This window comes from Geotrypetes seraphini, chromosome 17 (assembly GCF_902459505.1).
Source record: "Geotrypetes seraphini chromosome 17, aGeoSer1.1, whole genome shotgun sequence".
Classification (NCBI taxonomy): domain Eukaryota; kingdom Metazoa; phylum Chordata; class Amphibia; order Gymnophiona; family Dermophiidae; genus Geotrypetes; species Geotrypetes seraphini.
Genome location: NC_047100.1, coordinates 39,824,785 through 39,842,147, shown reverse-complemented (window position 1 = coordinate 39,842,147; position 17,363 = coordinate 39,824,785). Strand labels below are relative to the sequence as shown.

Here is a 17,363-nt window from a genome sequence, read left to right as displayed (position 1 = left end):
CACGAAGGTAAGGGGCAGGGAGGGAGAAAGGGAGGAAAGGTGGAGTGGAGAGGAAAAGACTCTTAAGGGAAATGGGTAAAACTGAGGGGGGAGAAGGAAGCTGAAAGCACTGGGGAAGACAGAGGGGTGGGGAAGGACGATGAAAGGACATGGGGAAGACAGAGGGGGAGAAGGATACTGAAAGCACATGGGGAAGACAGAGGGAGGAGAAGGACGCTGACAGGACATGAGGAAGATGGGGGGGAGAAGGACGCTGAAAGGAAATGTGGAAGAGAGAGTGGGGCGAAGACGCTGACAGAGATGCCAGACTATGGGGGGAGCGGAGGGAAGAAGATGGGTGCCAGACCAATTTGGAAGGGGGGGGGGAGAAAGAGAGAGGCACAGTAACAGAGCAAATGGAAGACGCAGAGAGAAGAGATAGTAGATGGAAGGAATTGAATGAGAACATGAGGAAAGCAGAAACCAGGCAACAAAGGTAGGAAAAAAAATTATATTTATTTTTTTGCTTCAGGATAAAGTAGTGTATTAGTTGTGTTGATAAAAATTTATAAACATTAGAGGCTCTGGTGTATTCTTCCCAATTAATATTTCCAAATTAATAAAGTCTCTTTGCTGATTTGTAAATGGGTTTCTACCAGAGCCTTTAATTCAGTAGCATAATTAAATGAAATAACTATTTCTGAAGCTTATAGGGATGGGCGGGGACGGAGGGGATTCCTCGCGGGGACGGGTGGGGATGGAGGGATTCCTCGCGGGGACGGGTGGAATTCCTCACGGGGACAGGTGGAATTTCTGTCCCCGCGCAACTCTCTACTCTGTACTTACTATTCTCCTCTGTCTCATCTCCTTGACAACCCCATTGCTTCTCCCACATAGTTTTCCCATTCCCAATTTCTCACCTCACTCCACCCACCCTTGTACAAGTAGACCAGCATCGCCTCTTTCTCTTTCCTCCTACTAACTGCTTTTTCCCTACACATCCTAGCATCTTCCTATACCATTTCAATACCTCTCTTTTCCATCTCTCCCTGCTCCCGGTGTCCAACATTTCTTCCTCCCCTCCATGCCCTAGAGGTACAATCTCTCATTTTCTTTACCTCCCTCCAATTATCCAGCATCTCTCCCTCTCTCTTCCCTCCTTCCATCACATTGTCCAGCAGCTCTTCCACTGTCCCCTCTACCCCCAGTTCCCTCATTTCAAAAATGTTATGGTGCTCTTTCATATTATGGAGAATGTGATGGGAAGGAGAAATTAGGTTCTTACCTGCTAATTTACTTTCTTTTAGCTTCTCCAGACCAGTAGAGGTTAATCTTTACGAATGGGTATATATCCAATCATGACCAGCAGGTGGAGACTGAAAACAAAACTGTGGGACAGTATATAATATACTCCCTTCTCTATTTACATCAGTCTGCCGAATAGCCAAGCAGAACTAAGAACTGGAAAACAGAAAGAAAACAATACTCCGAACAGGAGTAACAAATAACATACCCAAATGCTGTTGGAAAATGCAGAGGAGAAATGCCAGAAGGAAAATGTCCCCACAGCTCGCCAGCTGAGCCACAGTCGCTGATCTTTAATTCTCCCCGGCCCTAGAAAAATACTAGAACCCGCAGCAAAAAACAAAAACTGCCCGCGAAACAGCCCCAACAACAACAACAACAGACAGACAGGGTGGGGACCTCTACTGGTCTGGAGAAGCTAAAAGAAAGTAAATTAGCAGGTAAGAACCTAATTTCTCCTTCTTTAGCACTCTCCAGACCAGTAGAGGTTAATCTTTACGAATGGGACGTACCAAAGCAGTCCCTCACACGGGCGGGACCCCCGAAGGGCCGACACCAGAACACACACACCGAACACCGCGTCCTGACGCGCCAGAACATCTACCCGAAAGAGTCTGACAAAGAAATACAAGGAAGACCAAACCGCAGCCGTACAAATGTCCACTGGAGGCACGAGCGACGACTCAGCCCAAGAAGCCGCCTGACCCCGAGTAGAATGAGCTTTGAGAAACTCCGGAACGGGCTGCTGCCCCAGAAGAGAAGCGGAAGCAAAAGTCTCCTTGATCTAGCATGCAATAGTAGCCCTAGAAGCGCCAGCCCCCCTAAGAGGACCAGTCAGAAGGACAAAGAGATGATTTTATTTCCTGATCTCCTGGGTCCGGTGCACATAAGAGCGAAGGACCCGACCAACATCCAACATGCTCAGCTGACTTTGCTCAGAAGAGCCCTCCCAACTACCCAAGACCGGGAGGACCACAGATTGATTGACATGAAAAGGAAAAACTACTATTGGCAGAAAAGGAAGGAACAGGCCTCAAGACAACCTGCTCCCTAGAAAACTCCAAGAAGGGAGCCCTACAAGAGAAAGCATGTAGCTCAGAAACACGCCTAGCGGAAGAAATGTCCACCAAAAAGACCGTCTTCAGAGGAAGGTCCTTCAAAGAGCAGCCGCCCATCGGTTCGAAGGGCGGGTGCATCAGAATAGAGAGAACCAGACTGAGATTCCAAGAGGGAATAGAGGACCGCACGGGAGGCCTGAGCACCTTGGCCGCCCGCAAAAAGCGAATCACATCAGGAATGGCTGTCAAACGCTGACCCGTCACAAACCCCCGAAAGGCTGACAAGGCCACAAGCTGAACCCGGAGAGAAGCCGAAGCCAGGCCTCTATCCATGCCATCTTGCAAGAACTCTAAGTTAGGCACAGAAACGCGAAGAGAGACCACTCCCCGCACCTGGCACCATCCCTCAAAGAAGTGCCAAATCCACACAGAAGCCTGAGAGGTAGAAAGCCTCCAGGACCCCAAGAGTGTAGAAATCACCCTATCTGAATACCCCTTCTTACCAAGGCGACCCCTTTCAAAAGCCAAGCCGTAAGACAGAAGGGAGACGGGTCGAACATGGGAATGGGACCCTGCGTCAGAAGGTCGTCCAAGGGAGGCAGAGGAAGAGGATCCGCCACCAGAGTGTCACCAGATCTGCGTATCACGGATGTCGAGGCCAACCTGGAGCCACCAGAATCCCCAGACCCGGATGGCGAACAATGCGGAGAAGAACTCTGCCCACTAATGGCCACGGAGGGAACCTGCACAACAGCCCCTCTGTTGGCCATGGTTGAAACAGAGCATCCAGACCCTCGGCCAGTCTATCCCTGCCACGACTGAAGAAGCGGAACACCTTGACCTTGCCACTCGAGGCCGACAGGTCCATCAGGGACTGACCCCAAGCCAGCATTATCAACTGAAGAGCCACAGGGCTGGGACACCACTCTCTGTGATCTAAGATGTGACTGAGGAAGTTCGCCTGAACAACCTCTACCCCGGCCATGTGAGAGGCCGAGAGGTCCAGAAGGCGTGACTCCGCCCCAAAGCATGAGCCGAGCCGCCTCCTCCGCCACCTGAGCGCTCTTGGTGCCTCAACGATTGACATAAACCACCGCTGTGGCATTGTCAGACCGGACTCTGACCGACTTGCCCCTCAAGCGGGAGCGGAAGGCTAATAGCGCCAGAGGGACGGCTCTGGTCTCCAACATGTTGATTGACCAGGATGCCTCCTCCATGGACCAGGTGCCCCTAGACACTGAGCCCCCCCAACAGAGGAGATTGGCATCCGAGAGAAGCACCGTCCACTGCGATAGGTCCAGACTCATCCTCTGGACCAGATGAGAGGTCTGGAGCCACCAAAGAAGACTGCAGCGCGTCAAGCCTCACAGAGGGACAGGGACCTCCAAACTGAGCCACTGGGGTGACCATCTACGGAGCCGAGCATACTGAAGAGACATGTGGGCCCACCACACAACATCCAGGAACGCTGCCATCGACCCCAAGACTTGGAGGAAATCCAGCGCCCGAGGACACCGGGACGCCAAAAGAAGGCGAATCTGAGATTGCAATTTGCTTACCCAGGCCTCTGGAAGGAAGACCTTCCCCAAGGAGGTGTCGAACAGAACTCCAAGGTACTCCAGATACTGAGCGGGGACCAACCGACTCTTGGAAAGGTTGACCACCCAGCCCAGCGACCGGAGAAACTCAACCACCCAAGCCGTAACTCGGGCGCTCTCCTGCAACGACTTCGCCCGAAACAATCAGTCATCCCAGAAGGGGTGCACCAGAATGCCCTCTGACTGCAATGCCACCGTGACGACCACCATCAACTTGGCGAACGTCCGGGGAGTCGTGGCCAGGCCCAAGGGAAGCACCCAGAACCGATAGTGCAGACCCAATATCGCCAAGCAAAGAAAGAGCTGAGGAGCGGCCCGAATGGAAACAGGCAAGTAGGCCTCCGCCAGAGCGAGAGAAGTCAGGAACTCCCCCGGCTGAACCGCCAGAAGGACAGACTGCAGTGTGTCCATGCGAATAAAAGGGAATTCTGAGAGTCCTGTTGACCTCAGTTTAAACCAAGGATGGGCCAAAAGGTCCCCTCCCTTTAGGGCCCCTTAAAGGAAATGGCGTACCAGCCGATACCGTACTCCTGAGAGGACACTGGACAACTGCTTAGAGATCTAGCAAGCGCTGAAGGGTCTGGCGAAAGGCTAGCGTCTCCCATGCCACCTGACATGGAAAGGCTAGATATGATCCGGCAGAGAGCGGATAAAATTCAAGTACATAACCGTCCCGCACCACCACCAGGACCCACTGATCGGACGTGATCTTGGCCCACTTTGGAAACAAGGTGCGAAGCCGGGCACCCCCGGGAACCAAAGGGGGCGCCGGCAAAGAGACCTCGCGCAGGACGGGCAGCAGGGGAACCGGGGGGGGAAACTCCCAGCCCCCCGACAGGCCCCCTGAAAAAGACTGCATGCGCTAAGCTAACCGACCCCGGGGAAAAACCGGAAGCCTGGAAAGAAGCAGTCCCATGCCCCAGGCGAAACTTGCGAAATTCCCGCAGATGCCCCCGGGCAATGCCAACCCGAGAAGCCGGGCGGGCACGGTCCTCAGGCAGGCGGGGCACCTCCGGGTCCGTCAGAGTCTGAACCACCGGATCTAAGTCCTCTCTAAACAAAAAACAACCCCCGAAAGGGAAATTTTGGGAAGTTCAGTTTTGGACGCGGCAACCGCCGACCAAGCGCGAAGCCACAAGGTACAGCGTGCAGCCACCAAAAGACCCAGACTTAGCAGCACCAAGTCACAAAGAACAACCGAGAGGAACGAGGCAGTCATCTCAAACTTCACCACCTCCAGATCCACTAAGGACCAGTCATCAGACTCACGAACCAGGACATGCTCAGACCACCGAAACACGGTGCGAGCCACCAGCCCCACACAAATAGCTGCCGGGACCCCCAAGGCAGAGACATCAAAATTATACTTAAGAAGTGTCTCTAACGTACGCTCCTCAGAGATCCTAAGAGCAGATCCGTCCATAACAGGCACGGTATGCCGCTTAGGAAGTGCCGAGACCACCGCGCCCCCCATTGGCGTAATTAAGGTAGCCCTATCCCCCTCCGAGATGGGATACCCATGAGCCAAGGCGCACACCAAACGAAACGGCGCCTGTAGGCCACTGCACCAACACAAAATCCCGAAAATCCTGATGCACAGGAAAAGAGCGGGAAACAGGACAGACCCCCTGAAGCAGAGGGACCCCCATACGCGGGGTCTCCGGTGGCGCAACTTCGAAAATGCAGCACCAAGGAGACCTGCTACATCAGGTCTAAAAGCTCATCCCTCTGAATAAAAAGCGCACCACGGACGCATCTGCTCTGGAAGACGGGAAAACCGCCGCCCCGCTGCCAGCGGGCGTCCCCTCTAGAGGATCCTGGAAGCCCGCCAAAGCAGCCAGGTCCTCAACCATGCCAACACGCTCCTCCGACCACCAATTCGCAATCCAAGCCCCCCCGCGGGCGCTTGGATGAGGGAGGAGGAAGAGGGGACGCCAAACGAAAAGAGGGAGGCAAGCCATAGGGGGCGCGGAGGGAAAACCACCCCCGAAACCCCCCAGGTGCACGTGGGACCCCCAATTGTCTGCACAAAGAAATAAATTAAATTGGGGACAAAAAACCCCTGGGGGTCCCCAGGGACTCCCTGCCCCAGCAGGGGTCCCTGCTGAAACCTGCCCCTGTGTTTGCAATACAGGGGGAAGGTCACCTGAGGTTGCAGACAAAATGGAGGGGCCAGACAGAGAAAATGGCGAAGTTCCCGCCAAAAATGCTCCCTCCATGGCCTGTAGCGGCTGAGAAGGCTGAACAGTCCCAGCCGCTAAAACAGGCAAGTCGGCATCAGCTGTCAAAAAATCAGCTGAGAGGGAATCCCTCCGTGGGCGGTTGGGGAAGACCGGGCTTCCCCACTGCTCCCAGCTGACTCGCGAGGCACCATCGGCGGGGAGCTCTGGGCGCCTGCAGCTGCTGCCGACGGAGCTCCACCACCTCACCGACCCAAACCGCCGAGTTCAGGCCGGCCGCGAGTGCCTCGCGGCTGGACCTAATTGTGTCCCACTCCCCCGGAGAAGGGCACAATTGCTCCATACGCGACCTAGCTAGAAAAAAGTGCCGGTTAGATGAAAAAATACAGTAAAATACAGTTTTCTTAAAGGGAAACAACCCTTCAGACCGGCACTACCTCAGGATTTTTTTTTTTTAACAGAACAGACTCCACAGGCTCTCGAAGCAATATGCCTTGCTTGATTTAGGGGGCAAGGCTTACTGCTGAGGCTCCTCTAAAAAAATGTGGGGAGGTGGAGGAAGTGGGGGGAGGGACCCCGCTCGAGACCCGCCGGGTTTGACACCCCCGAGGTCGGACGGACCCCCAAACAGGGCCCGCCCAAGCGCTGTCCGGCCAAAAACAGGGACTAGAAACCCCCTAAACAAATTCCAACAGCCCTACCAAGGGAGATGGGTACAGATCACTCAACACCTGCTGGAGACTGAAAGAAGACTGATGTAAATAGAGAAGGGAGTATATTATATACTGTCCCACAGTTTTGTTTTCAGTCTCCACCTGCTGGTCATGATTGGATATATACCCATTCGTAAAGATTAACCTCTACTGGTCTGGAGAGTGCTAAAGAAGCAGGTATTTTCACTACAAGCAAAAACTGCTGTATCTTCCTTGATCATTACCTTTCAATCTCAACTTTCCGGGGACAATTTCCGGAAGCCACCACAAAGGGTAACTGAACCTTTGGCTCATAAGCTTGCAGTGGAAAGTCAGTCTTCTGAAGAACCTCTGTTGTTTGTCCAAAATACTGTGCATCCAGATAAGATTGTATGCTCTCTGGTATTTGGAAGGTTTCAGCTGCCAAATAAAGAACCAATCATTAAAGTTCTAGCATGTAAAGAAAATGAAACATTCTATAGTAACTCATCTAAGAGAGCAAATCTGTTATGGTGAATTCCATTGCAAATTGAACTGTTAAAGTACCATCACTAATGATTAGGACCACATTTCAAATAATATTTATCATCATGATTAAGTGTGCGATTAAACGTGGAGCATAGTCAGCAGCTCATGGGGGGCACACATTTCCTCTCCCTCCTTCCCACATTACATCAACAACAATTTATTATTTTTATAGCACTATCAGGTGCACACAGAGCTGCACATTGTATATGCAAGAGATGGTCCCTGCTCAGAACACCTTACAATCTAATTATGACAAAAGGGGAGTCAGAACAAGTGCTCATGTAGGGAATTAGAGGGAGAGCTATTGAGGTGGAATCACATAGGACAAAGAGGAATATGAACTTAGTGCTCAAGGAGGGAATTAGAGGGGGCTGAAGAGGTGGTAGGGTTAGTATTTGAACGCAGCTTCAAATAAGTGGGTTCTCATTCTGGATTTGAATACCATCAGAGATGAAGCTGATGTAATGAGCCAAGCAGGTTGTTACAGGCATGTGGTGCAGTAAGATAGAAGGGACGGAGATGGGAATTGACAGTAGAAGAGAAGGGTACCAACAGGAGGGGCTTGTCCGCTGAAAGGGGTGGGGGGTTATAGGAAGTAATAAAAGAGGAGAGATACTGAGGAGCTGCAGAGCGAGTACACTTGAAGATCAGAAAGAGGAGTTTGAATCATATACGGAGATGGACAGGGAGCCAGGGAAGCAACCTGGGGAGAGGATTAAGGTGCGTATAACAACCCTAGCAGAATATAAGGTGTGCAGCAGAATTTTGAACAGATTGAAGGGGAGAAATATGGCTTAGCGAAAGACCTATAAAAAGCACATTGCAGTAATCTAGCTGAGAGGCGACGCGAGGATCAGTGGGTGTGAGGGAGGGAGAGAAGAATCTGTATTCCCTGCTGGTTCAGCTGATCCTGGCAGAGAAATCCCCAATCAGCTGAGCCAGCAGAACTCTAGAAACCAGTCCAGACGAATGGGATTCCCTTGCCACGATCAACTGATGACAAGCCATTCGGACAGGCTAGACAGTACTGGGTTTTAGATCTTTGGTAGTAGGAAGGGATCTGTGACCACTGGGGAGTACGGTGGGGGGGGGGGGGGGTCATGCCTTAATACCTCCAATGATCATCTTGTTCTTTTTGACCCTTATGCATGTTTGAAACAGATCTAACTCCATACATCTAAGACTGTTTTCCAAGTACTAATCACACCCAAAACATTCCTCTAACACGCCTCCTTAAGATTTAGATACACTAGAGACAAAACAACCAAAAAAACATACAGAAATTAAGTGTTGAAAATGCCCATTTGGATGTTTTTATCTAGTAAGATGTCCAAGTGCCAGTTTATGCTGTCTTTTGGATGCCTTATCTTTTTTGAAAAATGAGCATGTATGCATCAAACTTGCCAGTGCTTATGTCTCTTCTTATTTTCTTCATTTGGATCATTTTTCCATTCTTTAAAGGATGTTTTTTTGGCTCTAATAGCCTCTGTCATTTCACCTTTTAACCTTGAAGGCTTTTGTATTCTCTTCTTTCCGCCTGTGTTAATACATGGAATACATCAGGTCTGGTTCCTACCCTTTTAGCTTTTTTTTTTAACCATTTTCCTCATTTTATCGTAGTCACCCTTTTAAAAATTAAATGCTTCTACAGTAGATTTTTATTGCAATGTCACTCCAGATATCGGCTCAAATTTGAAAACATCATGATCACTGTTTCCCACTGGACCCAACACAGTTACCTCCTGTAGACCAAATCTAAAATAGCTCCCCCCTCTGGTCAATTCCTATACCAGTTGCTCCAAGAAGCAGTCATGATGTTTAGGAATTTTACCTCCCTAGCACCCCCTGATGTAACATTTATCCAGTCAATGTTGGGGTAATTGAAATCACCTAATCACGAAATCACATGCCCTATTCAAAATTTAGAACCCCTCTCAAAAGCCCATCTTAAATGCCCATGTCTCCAACAACCAAGCAAACGTTTGAGCAACACATTAGGTGTTAATAACAGAATTGCACCTATTGTAGGTGTGTCTAATGTAGTCCAGGGTTTACCTCACCTACTCTGAGGTGCCTAATGTAGGGGCCTACTGGAACCTTAAAATGCCTAGCAGCACCTAACTTTAAAAAACACCCCCAATCTGCCTCTAACCATGCCTACATGGTTAGGCACCAGAGATGTAGGTACCTACCAACTTAGGTGCTTACCTTAAATTTTTGCCATTATGAGCTTGTTAAAAGCACATTAATTATGCCATTAAAACTAATTATGAAATTGATTTTTATTGATATATGGCATCTACATCAGGCCTGCACAACTCCGGTCCTCAAGGGCCGAATCCAGTCGGGTTTTCAGGATTTCCCCAATGAATATGCCTTGAAAGCAGTGCATGCACATAGATATCATGCATATTCATTGGGGAAATCCTGAAAACCTGGCTTGGCGAGGGCCAAAGTTGTGCAGGCCTGATCTACTGTAAGCGCCAATTATAGAATTTCCCCTTTAATGCACAATAATGGCCTCCGTGTTAATTTAAGATACATTCCCCAACCATCCCCTCCCCCTCAAGCATTAGCTGTTTAACACAAGCATTGATGCACAATGTCATATCTGGAACCATAACTGTTAGCACACAGTAATACATACATTAAACAGCTGATATAATTTAATAAATAGGCCCTGTGTGTTTTATTTCTCATAAAGGTAATTATCAAACCAAAAAGTATTAGCTTTTTCTCAAATATAGCATTCATAGCTTAGGATTTCTAGCTTCATTTACCTTTTGGGGTACACTTCTCCTGATCAGCTTGCCTTAGTAAATTTATTTGCACTTTGGGACCTGTATTCAAATCCTGGATAGAAACACAAAAGAGTTCTATTTGAACATGCAGACCAGTATTTAGCTTCTTGTTCAAGGTTAGATACCATATCTGCCTGGTTAAGGGCAAATTTAAACATAGATATAAAGCACCCTCTAATTTCACTTACTATGTAAAAGGGAAAAAAATACATTTAGATGGACTCAAATTATAAAGGTGAATGTCAAACGTTAGGATATAAATAAAGAAAAAAGTACAGCTCTATCACCTTCCAAATGATGTAATTAATATGTCCACATTAATCACTAATAATTTTTCAATATGTTTTTTTAATTTGGATATTTCAATTGCTGTTTAATTTAGATAGATAACACTATACAGCATAACAATTTTTGTTCCTGGACAGTAAGTGTAATTTCTCATGCCTAAAAAATATTTTAAAATGTCTTTTTCCATAAAACTTTGCTTTTGTGACTAGGATAGTCAAATTTTGCAATTTACATGTTAGCTGCTCAAGAATTCTGTTCAAGTCCCTCCTGACGGCTATATATATATATAAGTCCGTCCTACCAAAACAGCCCAGAACAGGTTACAGTAGTACATACACAGTATGGTCAAGAAGACATAACGAACAAGATGTATTTGGAAAGCTAGTGGTACAACTGAGATATAGTAGATAGAGAACATATGAACAGCAGAGGTATAATTAATTAACTATACATGTTAGAGGAGAGATAAACATCTGAGCTACACTAATCAACTATAGTAGACATAAACAACTGAGATAATCTAATTTACTATATACATGCTTTGGTGAGCAACTTAGCGCTATGATCTAGTTCAGTATTCTTCAACCACCGGTCCACAGAAAATTCCTGCTGGTTCGCCCAGGGCCGGTGAGATCGGTGCGCAAAATTCCTGCTGGTTTGTGTAGGGCCGACGAGAGCCTCCGACAGTAGCTTTCTCTCCCCTCCCAGCAGCTCAGTACTTGTCTACAGCAGCGATTCACTTAAACAGCCTTGGGGCTTTTGCTGAGTCACGGCCCGCCTCTGATGGTGCGATCCATCAAACGACCCAAGGCTGCCTAAGTGAATCGCTGCTCAGAGGGGAGCGGAGAGAAGGGGAGGAAGCCACTGTTGGAGACTGTGAAGCTGATGGATAAAGGGAGAGCTGCTATTGGACCTGGAGGGAGGGAGAAGAAGAGATGCTGCTGGGAGGGGAGGAGGGAAAGGGAAGAGAGTTACTGTTGGATAGGGAGAGGAGGGAAGGGAGAAGGGGTACTGCTGGACAGGAGAGGAGGAAAAAAGGAAGGAAACAGCTGGCAGGAAGATTAGAGGAGGGGAAGGGGTCAGGGTGGAATGGAGAGATCAGATGAGGGAAAAGGGGAGAGACAGGAATGAGAAAGTAGAGAGAGATTGATGCTAGGAAAGGGGATCAGCAGAGAAATAAAGAGAGAGGGACAAAGATACTAGATCTGGGGAAAGAGATAAAAATGAAAAGAGCAGTGAAGTTGGAATGAATCATGTAAAAAGGAGCGAGGGGGTGCATGCTGGATGGAAAGGGAAGAGGGGCATAAAAAGAAGGCAGATACCGTATAGAAGGGGGTGAGGGCAGACAGTGGATGGAAGGGGCAGATGCTGGAAGGAAGAGAGTGAAAAGAATGAAAGCAGAAACCAGAGATGACAAAAGGTAGAAAAAAATAATTTTATTTCTATTTTGTGATTAGAATATATCAGATTTGAAATATGCATCTTGCTAGAGCTGGTGTTATACATAACTGGGGACTGCAAAACCCAGGCAGTGCTTCTTTAGCTTCCAGCTGGTTTAGGGCTCTCTCTGACCAGGGGGGCAACTGCCATAGTTACACTCCCCAAACACTATTCCTGTCATGTGTGACTGCGGTATTCTGTTAGCATGATATTTCTGTGTAGCATTCTGTAATAATTTGGCTTATTCAATTTTCTTGATAGTAGAGGGGATATATGTGAAGGGGAGGGGAGACAGGAGTTTTATTGATCCTTCCTCTATATTATTTGTATTTATAAAATGACAATTGTACAGAATATTGTTTCTTTTTATATTTTAATAAAATACGTTCAATATAAAATCATAACTGAGGCTTTTGCGGATGGGATCAGATGGTTTGCGGGGACCGAGCTCACAGGGACGAAGCGGAAACAGGGATTTTTCATTTCAGTCTTAGTAGTTTGCCGGTCCACAAAATAATTCTTTTATTTCCACCGATCCATAGGTGTAAAAAGGTTTAAGAACACTGGTCTAGTTGAGTTTATCTGAGATCAGTTAGGCTGGTCTTTTCATGGAGCTGGTTGCAAGTGCTAGACGTTCCTGAGTACTTCATTGGCAATGGTATGGACAGTCATACTTATCAGTCTCACACTCATCAGCAACCTCCAGAATTCCATGTTACTGTATCTTGTTGACCCAGGTATTTAAATCAAGGTAACGTGTAGCGCAGGTTTTAGTGCCAGCAACGGCAGTAACTGCTCCTACCACCGCTGCTGGCACTAAAACCCACGCTGTTAGTAAAAGAGGGGGTTAGTTACTTAAAAACATACACACAAAAAAAGTCATCCATGGTGTTGGTAACAAGTATCTCAATGTAACAAAAAATATTTATATACCAGAGAGAAGGTATGTACCTGTGAAAAGCCTATGAAGTAGTGGCTTTCTTTCATGATAGTTTCCCTTGATGAAGCGATTTAACGAAACAGGGCCTTGTCGGGAAATCTATGGAATGATATTTAGAAGACCATTACAGGGAATTTGATATATCACTGAAACTACATTTTCAAGATGTGGATTTCCTGATAAAGACTTTTTGCTACTGGAGTCAGGACACTTTTACAGATAAGTGCACTAAGAACTGTTGGACTATTTTGAATATTGGAAGTTTATGAATTGGGAAAATTTTGAAAAATTGAAGAAAAAGAGAATGGAGTTTGTTTGTTTTTTTGAGAGATCTCCAGGTGGTTGTTATCCTTGGAAATACTGAGGTCTTTCTCTCCATTTTTTTGGTATATGACTAAAGTTGTAATATATTTTTGTTCCTTTTCTCTGGTATATATAATTTGAATATTTTTTTGGTACATTGGGATATTTTTGATATTCAGCTTGTTTTGTTATAAGTTGGTAACTAGTGACCAGTATATGGGAAGGACTGTTTTCCACACATGATGACAAATACTCTAGAAACATATGGCAAGAATTACATTTTACAAGCATGATATAGGACTGTGGCACTTACCTCAAGAAGAGTTGCAGCATTTGGTGCGAGTATATCTGAATAAAAACCTCGTTGTTTAATAGGTGGATATTTCCTGCACGTCCTCTCAGCTGTTTCTGTACTGGTTCCTGGTTTAGGATCTTCTGTGCATGGAGGATACGAGCTCTTCCCTAGTGTGTTCAACAAGGCTTTGTTTCTCTTCTCCATTCTGCTTCCTATATCAAAGAGGGACAGTACCATATATTTTGCTGTGTTGAGGTGGCCTTACTAGCATGGTTAGCACTGGATCACATATTTTTGGACATGATACCCCTGTTTATCTTCTATGCAAGATATTTACTAACAAGTGCAATAAAAAGATTTAAATGCCCTAGTGCAACACGATATAAACAAAGCATCATCTATACTACCTCTTTGATACAATTATGCAATACTGCAGAACCTGAATGAACAAAGAGCTTTTTTTTTACTGACCTAAAATAATCCATGTTGTTATATATAGATAGCAGTTGAATATTGCCATATACTATATCTTGCAGGTAAAGTAAGGGCAAGGATAAGGTCATGTATTTGATATATCGCCTTTCTGTGATAAGGTAGAATGTGCTCATCCCCCCTGTGTTATAGTGTTGGGGCAGCTTGTAAGAATTTTCAGTGCCAATATCTAGATAGTGTTGCACACAGACAACTGGGAGGTAGAACACATATGTGTATGGTGGCGGCTGCGGATGCTGCTGCTACACAAACATATGATTTTGTATAATGACCCATATTTTACTAAATCATATTTTCTGTCTTTCAGAAAAAGTTTAGTTTGAAACTACTGCTATTATTAATAATAATAATAACTTTATTCTTGTATACCGCCATACCCAGAAGAGTTCTAGGCGGTTCACATCAATTAAATAGAGTTACAAGCGGTTCTATACCAGAATTGATCAAAGTTGCGAACAATGAAGTAGAAGAGGGGGGGGAGGGGGAGGTCTGGGGGGGGTAGTTCAGTGGAGGGGTAGAGGTGTAGGTTAATAAAGAAGGGGCGTTAAGGGTCCTGTCTTGGAAGAGGTGGGTTTTGAGTAGTTTTCTAAAGCCGAGGTAGTTGGTGGTCTTGAGGATCATTTGGGCTAGCACAATCATTTACCCCCCCTTAACTATACCACAAAGCACAGTTACTTACCGTAACAGGTGTTATCCAGGGACAGCAGGCAGATATTCTTAACGCATGGGTAACGTCACCGACGGAGCCCCGGTACGGACACTTTTAACTAGAAAGTTCTAGTTGGCCGCACCGCGCATGCGCGAGTGCCTTCCCGCCCGACGGAGGAGAGCGTGATCCCCAGTTAAGGTAAGCCAGCTAAGAAGCCAACCCAGGGAGGAGGGTGGGTCGTAAGCATATCTGCCTGCTGTCCCTGGATAACACCTGTTACGGTAAGTAACTGTGCTTTATCCCAGGACAAGCAGGCAGCATATTCTTAACGCATGGGTGACCTCTAAGCTAACAGAGAGGGAGGAGGGATGGTTGGCCATTAGGAAAATAAATTCTGTAACACAGATTGGCCGAAGTGCCCATCCCGTCTGGAGAAGGCATCCAGACAGTAGTGAGTAGTGAACGTGTGGACTGAGGACCAAGTGGCAGCCTTGCAGATTTCCTAGATGGGCGTGGAACGGAGGAAAGCCACAGAAGCAGCCATAGCTCTAACCCTGTGGGCCGTGACAGCACCTTCCAGTGAGAGACCGGCCCGAGCATAACAGGACGCAATGCAGGCAGCAAGCCAGTTAGAAAGCGTCCGTTTAGAAACAGGGTGCCCCAGACGGTTGGGGTCAAAGGACAAAAAGAGTTGGAGGTGAAGAGCGGTGAGCCCTGGTACGGTCCAGATAGCATGCAAGGGCCCGTTTACAGTCTAGCGTGTGCAACGCCTGTTCCCCAGGATGAGCATGGGGTTTTGGGAAAAAGACAGTCAAGACAATGGACTGGTTGAGGTGGAAGTCCGAGACCACCTTGGGAAGGAATTTAGGGTGGGTACGCAGAACCACCTTGTCATGGTGAAAAATAGTAAAAGGTGGGAGCCAGGGCACGAGGCAAGCCTTGGCAGCATTTCTTGTTGCTTTTCTCTTTTTTTTACGTTCAGGCAGGAGCGAGGGAAGGCAGGAGGAAGCAGCCGGAGCAGGCTGATTGGACCGGGGTCGCGGCGAGAGTAGCTCCGCCCACCCCCACCCGCGTCACAGGTTGCATCCTTTGCGTAGGAGCCTTGCGAGGGAGCCAGGAACGCCAAGTAATTCACTTCTTTACTCTCTTCTCTCTCTCTTACCCACAGCAGGAGCGCACCAGCACTTCAAGAGAGCGATGGAGGACCCAGGATCCCAGAGGTACTTTCCAGTATACTGCACAGAGTGTAATATGTACGACTACCTCCCCTTGGGAAGGCGGGAGTACATATGCAGTCGGTGTCAGGAACTGGAAAGCCTGAGGATGGAGGTCGGCAGATTGAGGGTCAGGGTCCAGGAACTAGAGGGACTGGAGGGACTGAGCAACACAGAGGAGACGAGCTGGTCAGCCGAGGACACAGACGGAGCAGGCCCCATTGTGGGATTCATTGAGGAGGCCTATAGAAGGAAGGTGGAGGAACAGGAACAGCAGCTGCACGGACGGATGTCGGCAGATGAGACCCAGGACCCACAAGGTGACACCGGGGAAGGACCTAGCGGAGGAAGCACGCAAGAGGAGGAGACCGTGACTCACCAGGACCCCGAGGGAGAGACACCGCACTACACCGAGGACACGGACCTGAGACAGAAGAGGTTGCTGAGGAGAGGGAAGTCTGCTATTGTGGTGGGAGACTCGATCTTGAGAGAGGTGGATAGTCACGTAGCAGGAGGAAGGGAGGACCGGCTAGTGACTTGTCTCCCGGGGGCCAAGACACGAGACATCACTGATAGGATCGAGAGGATCCTGGACGGAGCAGAGACAGAGGAGACTGCGGTGATAATCCACGTCGGAATGAATGATGTGAGCCGGAGGAACTTCAGCATGGCCACACTGACTGACCAGTTCAGGGTCTTGGGACGAAAGCTGAAGCGGAGTACCGGGAGGATAGCATTCTCAGAGATCCTGCCTGTACCGAGAGCAGATGCAAAGAGGCAGGCAGACCTCCAGGCTGTGAATGCATGGTTGAGGAGATGGTGCCAGGAGGAGGGCTTCCACTTTGTGAGGAACTGGACGTCCTTCTGGGGAAAGAGTAAGCTCTACCGGCGGGACGGCCTGCACCTGAGCACAGCGGGAACTAGACTACTGGCAGCCAATGTGAGGAAGGAGATCGAGAGGGCTTTAAACTGAGGAGAGGGGGAAAGCCGACAGCCGATCTGATGTTGACGCTTCGGACAACAGTATCCAGAACAGATGCTGAACGGGCTGACTGCAAGGAGGAAGTAGAGAGACCGGTGGATCTTACGATCAGACAGCGAGGGAAACACCAGGTAAGGGGAGCTTGCTGGGAGGAGACTAAGGGGCATGGAGACACAAGGGGACTGGGTGGCATGAGGGCAAAAGCTGAGGGCAATATAGAGATGCCACAAGGCGAGGGGGATCAAACAGAGGTTCAAGGGATGATAGCCCAGGAGGGGGCCGGTAGGGCTAGAAAACCCAGAGGAAAAGCGGTGAAGTGGGGTGGCGGGGATGTGGAGAAGCTGAAAGCTAAGAGGGTAAAGGCTGAGGGCAAAGCAGAAGCACAGGGAACGGAAAAATTGCCTGAAATCCAAGAGCAAGTGGCCCAGGTAAATGCAAAGGTGGAAGAAAAACGACGGAACCTGAGGTGTTTATACGCAAACGCAAGAAGCCTCATGGCCAAGATGGGTGAACTAGAAGTCGTGGCCAAGGGGGAGGACCTGGATATAATTGGAACTGTAGAAACCTGGTAGACAGAGGAAAATCAATGGGATGTGGTGCTGCCGGGGTACAAGCTTTA

General features: G+C 48.1%; 1 protein-coding gene across 5 annotated transcripts in view; it reads right to left on the bottom strand.

The window, feature by feature from the left end:
• Positions 1-17,363, bottom strand: part of DNAH1 (dynein axonemal heavy chain 1) — an 813,109-nt gene that overhangs the window by 603,309 nt on the left and 192,437 nt on the right. For all 5 annotated transcript variants that reach the window (XM_033926650.1, XM_033926656.1, XM_033926654.1 and 2 more), the window contains exons 2-4: positions 13,426-13,619; positions 10,121-10,193; positions 7,058-7,232 (exon numbers count right to left, since the gene is read on the bottom strand). In XM_033926650.1, the coding sequence (XP_033782541.1) occupies positions 7,058-7,232; positions 10,121-10,193; positions 13,426-13,611 (434 nt within the window). In that variant the 5' untranslated portion in view covers positions 13,612-13,619. The remainder of the gene's footprint in view (positions 1-7,057; positions 7,233-10,120; positions 10,194-13,425; positions 13,620-17,363) is intronic.